The 10855-nt window shown below is 51.4% G+C and overlaps 1 protein-coding gene across 1 annotated transcript in view; it reads left to right on the forward strand.

Moving 5' to 3' along the window:
- Positions 1–10855, forward strand: part of LOC140360027 (tensin-1-like) — a 204157-nt gene that overhangs the window by 110779 nt on the left and 82523 nt on the right. The window contains exon 6 of the mRNA XM_072445325.1: positions 10176–10225. Coding sequence (XP_072301426.1) covers positions 10176–10225 — 50 coding nt within the window. The remainder of the gene's footprint in view (positions 1–10175; positions 10226–10855) is intronic.

A 10855-nucleotide genomic window follows, 5' to 3' on the forward strand; every position in this document is an offset into this window, starting at 1 on the left:
GCCGTTTAGTCCTTTAGTTCCATAGGTCTCCTTTAGCCCTTTAGCTCTTTAGTTCCATGGGTCTCCTTTAGCCCTTTAGCTCTTTAGTTCCATGGGTCTCCTTTAGCCGTTTAGTCCTTTAGTTCCATAGGTCTCCTTTAGCCCTTTAGCTCTTTAGTTCCATGGGTCTCCTTTAGCCCTTTAGCTCTTTAGTTCCATGGGTCTCCTTTAGCCCTTTAGCTCTTTAGTTCCATGGGTCTCCTTTAGCCGTTTAGTCCTTTAGTTCCATAGGTCTCCTTTAGCCCTTTAGTTCCCTGGGTCTCCTTTAATCTGGATTGTCGACCCAAATTAAACTCTGGCTTTTGCTGGAAGTTTAAGGCCAAACACAGAGAGAGGCACCTCATGTTGGGAAACCGCTGGGCGACGTGTGGAGCGTTCAGGGAGATGAAGATGAACACGTTTAAAGACCAAACACCATCCACGTTTTCCACCAGCAGGTCCGACAGAAAGTCCTCCTCTCCCTCCCTGCGTCGCTGCTGCTGCTGCTGCTGAAGTGCATTGTGGTCCGCGGTGCCGTTGGCCACGCCCCCTCCGGCCCGGGGGCAGTTTACAGAGTGGTCTTATGACTGCATGAGGCTTTTCTTCATGCGAGTCCTAAAAATAAACCAGCAGAACGACATCGGGATTGTCAAGAGTTTCAAAGAATCTGACCAAAATCTCGTTCAAACGAGTTCTAACGGGTTCAGAAAAGCTTCGTCGTCCTCGTGAGACGACCAAACGAGGAATAACATCAGTTAAATATCAGTTTAATATCATTCGCGGGAGTTTGGAGCGTTCGTAAATCCTTTGCGTAGCGATAATCCGCGACTTATTGAGTCAACGATTGAAATAATCGTTGCCGTTCTCTGGTCGTCACAGTCTCTAAAACGGCGTCATTCAATCAAAATGTCAAGAAAGAATCAACTATTTCTGATTTTGATCAATTATACACTTTATCGTCTCCATCTAGAAACATTCAATCACCGTATTTCACTTTTATTTGGTTGATAATGTATATTTGTCGAGTAGAAACGATGGTACAAAGAGTTTGTTGGTTCCTGTTCTTCACCTTTATCGTACGCACTCTTTCTGCCGTCTCCGTTTTATTTGATTGCTGCCTCATTTTCTCCGCTCAAAGACGAATACTTTGAATCGTATTGAGCGTTTGGTGTTTGTTTGGAAAAGGGTCCAAACGTCTGGGAGAATCCAGCTCCGGCGAGAGTGAGACGAGGATCAGAGAGAGGAGGAGGGACCAAAGGAAAGAGAGGGAGAGAAGAGCGACAACACAATGTGGACTCGCTCAAAGCTGCTGCCGCCACGGAACCGCGAGGGAGACAGTCCGCCAGGGAGACGGTCCGCCAGGGAGACGGTCCGCCAGGGAGACGGTCCGCCAGGGAGACGGTCCGCCAGGGAGACGGTCCGCCAGGGAGACGGTCCGCCAGGGGAGAAGTCTGGAACGGGACGAGATCTGGGACAGGGAACGAGACCGAAGACCGGGATCGAGACGAGATCTTGGACAGGGATCGAGACCAGATCTGGAGCCGGGACGAGATCTGGGACCGGGATCCAAACGAGATCTGGGACAGGGAGCCGGGACGAGATCTGGGACTGGGAGCCGGGACGAGATCTGGGACTGGGATCCAGAGCGGAGAAAAGGATCAAAGAGTCAAAAAACAGTACAATTCAAGAGGAGGTGAAGAGTCTGGAGTCTCTTTCTGCAAATGTCCAGAGACGAGACCCAAGTCCAGACCAGGGTCCAGACGAGAGACGAGACCCAAGTCCAGACCAGGGTCCAGACGAGAGACGAGACCCAAGTCCAGAACAGGGTCCAGACGAGAGACGAGACCCAAGTCCAGAACAGGGTCCAGACCAGGGTCCAGAGGAAAAGACCATCAGTAAAGTCCAAGAGGAGATAAAGACTGGAGTTTTTTTTTTTCTTTTATGTCAAAAGTATTCAGTTCTGACCATAGTCCAGATCTAAATCCGGATCAAAGACCAGACCAGGGTCCAGACCAGGGTCCGGGGTCCCGACTAGGGTCCAGACCAAGTTCTAGACCGGAGACCATATCCAGAAGAGACCGAAAAAAAAGCCCAAAATCCAAAACGATTCCAAATTTCACTCCTCGATGTTTTTTCTACGTGAAGAGGAGACTTGAGCGAGACCCGATGTAGTCCAGACCAGAGTCCGGACTTTGGATCGATACCGAGAGTCTTGACCCGCCGAGTCCAGACTGGGATCCGGACCAGAACCATGGAGCGCAGGGGTTCTTTGAGGAGAAGTCTGAGCTCTTTGCGCGGGGCTTGGCGATGGAGCACTGGGTACCTCTTCAGGAAGGTAGGACGGGCTTTGGACGGGACCTTGGACCAGACCTTGGACCAGACCTTTGACCAGACCTTGGACCAGACTTTGGAACAGACCTGGACTTTTGGCGTTTCTCACAATGTTTCAGGTCTTTTCTTGTCTTATTTTGGCGGGGTCGTGCACATGGCCCCGCCCCCGCGCTCAGCTCTCGTTTCTCCGATGCTTAATTTGTCCGAGCTGCTTGTAAAGGCGACCTCCCCAGATGTTTCTCATCTGGACCCCTCCTCCTCCTCCTCCTCCTCCTCCTCCTCCTCCTCCTCCTCCCCCTCCTCCTCCTCCTCCTCCTCCTCCTCCTCCTCCTCCTCCTCCCCCTCCTCCTCCTCTCTTTTATTCTCTCACACACTCAACTCCCACATCCCTCCTTCCCTTCCCCCCCTCGTTCCCTCACTTTGTCTGTCTTTATCTGTTTGTTCTCTCACTTTCTTTGATTCTTTTTTCTCTCTGTTTTCCTCATTTTTCCCCCCTCTCTCCTCCCTCTCTCCCTCTCCTCCCTCTCTCCCTCTCTCCCTCTCCTCCCTCTCCTCCCTCTCCCCCCTCTCCCCCCTCTCCTCCCTTTCTCCCTCTCTCCCTCTCCTCCCTCTCCTCCCTCTCTCCCTCTCCTCCCTTTCTCCCTCTCTCCCTCTCCTCCCTCTCTCCCTCTCCTCCCTCTCTCCCTCTCCTCCCTCTCCCCCCTCTCCTCCCTCTCTCCCTCTCTCCCTCTCCTCCCTCTCTCCCTCTCCTCCCTCTCCTCCTCCCTCTCTCCCTCTCCTCCCTCTCTCCCTCTCTCCCTCTCTCCCTCTCTCCCTCTCTCCCTCTCCTCCCTCTCTCCCTCTCCTCCCTCTCCTCCTCCCTCTCCTCCTCCTCCTCCCTCTCCTCCCTCTCTCCCTCTCCTCCCTCTCCTCCCTCTCCTCCCTCTCTCCTCCCTCTCCTCCCTCTCCTCCTCCCTCTCCTCCTCCTCCTCCCTCTCCTCCCTCTCTCCCTCTCCTCCCTCTCCTCCCTCTCCTCCCTCTCTCCTCCCCCTCTCCCCCCTCTCCTCCCTCTCCTCCCTCTCTCCCCCCTCTCCCCCCTCTCCTCCCTCTCCTCCCTCTCCTCCCTCTCCTCCCTCTCTCCTCCCCCTCTCCCCCCTCTCCTCCCTCTCTCCCTCTCTCCCTCTCCTCCCTCTCCTCCCTCTCTCCTCCCTCTCCTCCCTCTCCTCCTCCCTCTCCTCCTCCTCCTCCCTCTCCTCCCTCTCTCCCTCTCCTCCCTCTCCTCCCTCTCCTCCCTCTCTCCTCCCTCTCCTCCCTCTCCTCCTCCCTCTCCTCCTCCTCCTCCCTCTCCTCCCTCTCTCCCTCTCCTCCCTCTCCTCCCTCTCCTCCCTCTCTCCTCCCTCTCCTCCCTCTCCTCCTCCCTCTCCTCCTCCTCCTCCCTCTCCTCCCTCTCCTCCCTCTCCCCCCTCTCCCCCCTCTCCTCCCTTTCTCCCTCTCTCCCTCTCCTCCCTCTCCTCCCTCTCTCCCTCTCCTCCCTTTCTCCCTCTCTCCCTCTCCTCCCTCTCTCCCTCTCCTCCCTCTCCTCCCTCTCCCCCCTCTCCTCCCTCTCTCCCTCTCTCCCTCTCCTCCCTCTCTCCCTCTCCTCCCTCTCCTCCTCCCTCTCTCCCTCTCCTCCCTCTCTCCCTCTCTCCCTCTCTCCCTCTCTCCCTCTCTCCCTCTCCTCCCTCTCTCCCTCTCCTCCCTCTCCTCCTCCCTCTCCTCCTCCTCCTCCCTCTCCTCCCTCTCTCCCTCTCCTCCCTCTCCTCCCTCTCCTCCCTCTCTCCTCCCTCTCCTCCCTCTCCTCCTCCCTCTCCTCCTCCTCCTCCCTCTCCTCCCTCTCTCCCTCTCCTCCCTCTCCTCCCTCTCCTCCCTCTCTCCTCCCCCTCTCCCCCCTCTCCTCCCTCTCCTCCCTCTCTCCCCCCTCTCCTCCCTCTCCTCCCTCTCCTCCCTCTCCTCCCTCTCTCCTCCCCCTCTCCCCCCTCTCCTCCCTCTCTCCCTCTCTCCCTCTCCTCCCTCTCCTCCCTCTCTCCTCCCTCTCCTCCCTCTCCTCCTCCCTCTCCTCCTCCTCCTCCCTCTCCTCCCTCTCTCCCTCTCCTCCCTCTCCTCCCTCTCCTCCCTCTCTCCTCCCTCTCCTCCCTCTCCTCCTCCCTCTCCTCCTCCTCCTCCCTCTCCTCCCTCTCTCCCTCTCCTCCCTCTCCTCCCTCTCCTCCCTCTCTCCTCCCCCTCTCCCCCCTCTCCTCCCTCTCCTCCCCCTCTCCCCCCTCTCCTCCCTCTCCTCCCTCTCCTCCCTCTCCTCCCTCAGGTCTTAAACACTCAGGACTAGACTGTGGACAAACTGCTTCATGTCTAAATTAGGAAGTCGTTTGTCAGGCGAAAGGGGCAGGGCTTAAAACATGTGCAGTTTATTTTTCTTTTCTCTGTTTTCCGTTGTGCACATTGTTTGTTTGTTTGTTTGTTGTCGCCACTTCGCTCGGACTGATTTGTGACGCGCTCAGTGATCCGTCTGTGAAAAGGCAGGATCGGCCTGAAGCGTCTCAAAGCTGGAGCGCGGACAGAGCGTCTCTCTGTCGTTCTGCTGAAGGGGGCGGAGCCGTGTCCGTCTCTCTGTCACTCGGCTGAAGGGGGCGGAGCCGTGTCCGTCTCTCTGTCACTCGGCTGAAGGGGGCGGAGCCGTGTCCGTCTCTCTGTCACTCGGCTGAAGGGGGCGGAGCCGTGTCCGTCGGCGCCGCCATCGTTGCCAGGGGCGATTCGCTGCGCTGCGATTGGTCAGGTCTCGGGGTCACTGGCGGCCCTGGTTGCGTGTCGCTCGTGCGGCGGCAGCGTGAGCGTCTGACAGTTTGCTGCATGTCCCTCCTTCTCTCTCCCCTTCGCTTCACACTGTCCAGGGCAGTGAAGTGACCAGGCCAGAAACAGAGTTAAAAGTGGAAAACTGTTGACACATGGTATTGTTTTTACATTGTTTTATTCCATATTGTGACTAAACTCTAAAGGACTAGACCAGGACTAAACTAGGACTAGACCAGGACTAAACTAGGACTAGACCAGGACTAAACCAGGACTAGACCAGGACTAGACCAGGACTAAACTAGGACTAGACCAGGACTAAACCAGGACTAGACCAGGACTAAACTAGGACTAGACCAGGACTAAACTAGGACTAGACCAGGACTAAACCAGGACTAGACCAGGACTAGACCAGGACTAAACTAGGACTAGACCAGGACTAAACCAGGACTAGACCAGGACTAGACCAGGACTAAACTAGGACTAGACCAGGACTAAACCAGGACTAGACCAGGACTAGACCAGGACTAAACTAGGACTAGACCAGGACTAAACTAGGACTAGACCAGGACTAAACCAGGACTAGACCAGGACTAAACCAGGACTAGACCAGGACTAGACCAGGACTAGACCAGGACTAAACCAGGTCTAAACCAGGTCTAAACCAGGACTAAACCAGGACTAAACCAGGACTAAACCAGGATGCTTGTCTTTAGGTCTAAATTAGGAAGTGTAGTTTATCTTTGGAATCGTTGGCTCTTCTCGTCTTCTTGTTTCATTCGAGCTAAAGTTTGTCATCTTTCTGATGTTTGGTCATTTCTGTGGCATCTTTTGACCTTTGACCTTTGACCCAACCAACTTCTGCTCGTCGTGGTTTAAAGGTCCACATGGTTTAAGGTTGAACCAGGACTGAACTAGGACCTGGTCAGGACTTGGACATGGTCAGGACCTGGTCAGGACTTGGACCTGGTCAGGACCTGGTCATTACCTGGTCAGGACTTGGTCAGGACCTGGTCAGGACCTGATTATTGGCAGCTGTATCTAAAAGGTTGTGTTGACCCAGAGTTCATTGGGAGTGCTTGTGACCTTTGACCTTTAGGTGGGAGACTGAGCTAAACACACTCCATCATTTACATGGCACTTCCTGTTCATCCGATCATGTGACCGCTCGAGACTCCTGCATGTGTCAGATGCCCTTCGGTGACTCACACAGAGTTATCAGATTAAACCAGGACTAAACCAGGACTAAACCAGGACTAAACCAGGACAGACTAAATTTGAACTAAAACAGGACTAAACTTGAACTAAACCAGGACTAAACTGATGTGGCAAAGACATACATGACATTTGCTCCTCAGATTAACACAATATTCTGACATAATACATCTGCTTTAAATACCTCAAAACATTCTCTTCTTCACAAATATCTTTCCAAATGCAGATGAACCGTTTTGAATCATCTCCGAAAAACCACCCGAACTCTTCTCGTCCTTCTCCGTGATTCATTCATGCTTTTCTTCTGTCTGACATCGGACGACTTTATCCAGTGTTTGGTTGTGAAAGCTGCGGCGCGACCTAAACGGAGACATCTGGTCTTCTACGCCGGCCCACAAAGCGACCGGGACACGGGACGTTTGTGCGCGGCCCACAAAGCGACCGGGACACGGGACGTTTGTGCGCGGCCCACAAAGCGACCGAGACACGGAACGTTTTTTTTTTTTTACTTCATCCATTGAAAACGCTCACTTTATTGCTTCTGTAACGATGCGTGAGCTTCTTCCAGTTTGTGATACGTGACAGATGCTCCGCCTTCAGTTATCTAATGTTGTGAAAGGAAGTGGCACAGTTGGTTGAGTCGGTTGCCTGCTCTCGAGGTGGATTTAAATTAACTTGAAATTGTCAGGCCACTCTGGCCTGTAGGTCTCCTGAGGTCATCGACAGGTATCGGCAGGCCAAGCGGGCCGCAGATCGTGCTGTCGCAGAGTCAAAAACCCAGGGCTGGGAGGAGTTCAAGGAGGCCATGGAGGAGGACTATCGGTCGGCCCCAAAGAAATTCTGGCAAACCGTCCGGCGTCTCAGGAGGGGAAGCAGTGCTTCACCAACACCATTTACGATGTGGGTGGAGACCTGCTGACCTCGACTGGGGATGTCGTCGGACGGTGGAAGGAATACTTTTAGGACCTCCTTAATCCCACTGTCACGTCTTCCGAAGAGGAAGCAGAGACCGGGGACTCAGGGGCTGGCTCGCCCATCACCCAAGCTGAATCACTGAGGTTGTTCACAAACTCCACAGTGGCTTGAGATTCGCCCTGAGGACCTAAAGTCTCTGGATGTTGTAGGACTGTCTTGGCTGAGACGTCTCTACAACATCGCGTGGCGGTCGGGGACAGTGCCTCTGGACTGGAAGACCGGGGTGGTGGTCCCTCTGATCAAGAAGGGTAAGGTGAGGTCTATTCCAGGTACTGGAGAGGAGAATCCGACCGATAGTCGAACCTCGGATTCAGGAGGAGCAGAGTGGTTTTGGTCCCGGTCGTGGAACACTGGACCAGCTCTTTACTCTCCGTCGGGTGCTCGAGGGTTCATGGGAGTTTGCCCAACCAGTCCACATGTGCTTTGTGGGTCTGGAGAAGGCTTTTGACCCTTGGGGTGTCCTTTGGGGGCTGTCCGGTCCCTGTCCGGTCCCTGTATGATCGGAGAAGGAGCTGTGTTCACTGCAGTAAGTCAGACCTGTTCCCAGTGCATGAGGGACTCCACAGGGCTGCCCTTTGTCACCGGTTCTGTTCATAGTTTTTATGGACAGAATTTCTAGGCGCAGTTGAGGGTCGGAGGGTGTTCGGTTTGGGGACCACAGGATCAGGATCTCATCTCTGCTGTTTGCAGACGATGTTGTCCTGATGGCTCCAAATCAACCCGGACCTGCAGCTGCACTGGGACGGTTTGAGCCGAGTGTGAAGCGGCTGGGATGAGAATCAGCTCCTCCAAATCCGAGGCCGTGGTTCTCAACCGGAAAAAGGAGGCTTGCCCTCTCCAGGTGGGTGGGGAGTCCTTGCCCCAAGTGTGTGAGGGAAGGATGGAACGTGAGATTGACAGTTGGATCGATGCAACGGCTGCAGTGATGCAGTCGCTGCATCGGACTGTTGTGAAGGAGTCGAAAGACAAATCTCTCGATTTACCGGTCAATCTACATTCCTACCCTCACCTATGGTCATGAGCTTAGGGTGACCCAAATGACAAGATCGTGGATACAAGCGGTCGAAATGAGTTTCCTCCGCCGGGTGGCTGGGCGCTCCCTTAGAGATAGGTGTCAAGTTTGTATGGGTTTTATTGACAGTCCAGTTCATGTGGGTTTTGACTGTCAAGTTTATACTGCATTTATAATGGTCCAACTTGTAAGACCCAGGAAAAAGACGCAAGTCTTAACTCGGCTTCAAACTTTTATTCGTTACAGCAGAAGCGGAAGCAGAAGCAGGTCAAAAACCTTAAACAAAAGCAAAAATAAAAACTTAATTCCTGTTATCTTTTAACCATTTTACAGAAATGTAGTATTTTAATACTTTTGAATCATTCCATACAGACATAATAGTCTTTTAATTTAAACAATTAACTAATTCAGATTTTAATAAATCAATAAATACATTGTTTTAAGTAGTTTCATAATTTGGCCTAAATTATCTAAATTGCTTTAAGGTTAACAACTATTTCCCAACATTAACCATTAAATAAAATATTCCATTACATAAAACTTAAATATAAATGAACATGCCAATGCAAACAATTATTCAGTTTAAAAGCTGCTAAACCTAAGATGAGGCCAAAATTATACCTACTTTACTCTAATGATTTTGCTTCTTACAGTTAGAAAATATAACATGTAACTGCTCCAACCAAATTAAATACCTTTTGAGCAGGTTTAAGTTGAAATAAATCTGTTTTCCCAAGCAAATCAACTCACCGGTGCATCTTTGTCCTCTCCTGTTCACCCTGCACACCTGTATACCTGCCCAATTAGTCCTGCAGCTTAACCTGCCTAGGGCCCCATCTGCTGGCTAGATTGGAGATAGCCTACTTGGACCAGAAATTAACCAAAGAAAATAACAGAGTGGGAATGAATAGTGAAAGGAGAGACATTAGAAGTAGGGCTGGGCGATTTGACTTGACAATAGGATGAGGAGCTCGGCCACAAGGGGGGAGCTCGGAGTAAAGCCGCTGCTCCTCCAGCTGAGGTGGCTCGGGCATCTGTTCTGGAGCCTCCTGGGCGCCTCCCTGGGGAGGTGTTTCGGGCATGTACCATTGGGAAGAGGCCCCGGGGAAGACCCAGGACACACTGGAGGGATGTCTCTCGGCTGGCCTGGGAACGCCTCGGGGTCCTCCCAGAGGAGTTGGAGGAAGTGTCTGGGGAGAGGGAGGTCTGGGAGTCCCTGCTTAGACTGCTGCCCCCGCGACCCGGCCCTGAATAAAGCGGAAGAAAATGGATGGATGGATGAAATTGTCATTTGAATTGTCGTTTGTCAAAACCGGATGGATGAAATTGTCATTTGAATTGTCGTTTGTCAAAACCCACTGCAATCTTTTCAAAGCCTGAAGTTTAGTCCTGAACTGCAATTATTTTAGTTGATTATTTCATTGTACGTTGAGACTTTTCGAGAGTGTGGTTTTATTTTTTTTTATTTTCCACCTCCAGAAACGTACTGTTACTTTAACGACATGATATTTATTATTATTACTTACGGAAAATCACAAAATTTGAGTCGTGAACAAGGACGGATAATATGCCCGTGAGTGAGTGAAGACCCTGTGGAAAAATGTTTAGAGACGGCTCAGTCGCGTCAAAAATGGATTAACATGGGGCCAATGGAGCCCGAAGCCCAATTAAACATAAATCACAAATGTAATCACAACGCTCGGTCAGAGAACAGTTCGATGTTTGGTTCAGAATGTGGAAAGTGACGGATGCAGTGGAAAGTAAATGTACTTGAAATACTATTATAACTCTTCAGAATGTTAAAATACAGTCTTTGTGTTTTCAGGGCTCCACAAAATCCTCAAAGTCCATGGACTCCAGGCGCAAAGCGTCCAGGTGAGACTCATATAACTGTATGAATCTGTTATAAACATGTTAAAAATGTGTCACACCGGCGCCCCCTGCAGGAGAAGTGGCATCGCACAGATGCAGACAGACAGACACAGAGGCAGACGCAGACACACAGACACAGACACAGACACACAGACACACACAGACACACAGACACAGACACAGACTGACACAGACACACAGACAGACACAGACGCAGACAGACACACAGACGCAGACACACACAGACGTTATGATGTCCTTTAGTTAGAATTATGAGCAGTACAGTTGATGAAATATGTTTCTTCAGTTTGTATCCGTCAAGCTTGCATTTCACTGAAGCAGGACTAAAGCAGGTCTAAACAGGTCTAAACAGGACTAAAGCAGGACTAAAGCAGGTCTAAAACAGGTCTAACGCAGGACTAAACCAGGTCTAAAACAGGACTAAAGCAAGACTAAACCAGGTCTAAAATAGGACTAAAGCAGGACTAAAGCAGGTCTGAAGCAGGTCTGAAAAGGACTAAAACAGGACTAAAGCATGCCTAAAGCAGGACTAAAACATGACTAAAACACATTATTTGAAAAAAAAAAAAAAAAACATTTTTAATTGATAAACATTTATAAATGATTTGTATT

The sequence above is a fragment of the Eucyclogobius newberryi genome, unplaced genomic scaffold (assembly GCF_026437365.1).
Source record: "Eucyclogobius newberryi isolate DKJ021-1_F unplaced genomic scaffold, fEucNew1.0.hap1 SCAF_14, whole genome shotgun sequence".
NCBI lineage: Eukaryota > Metazoa > Chordata > Actinopteri > Gobiiformes > Gobiidae > Eucyclogobius > Eucyclogobius newberryi.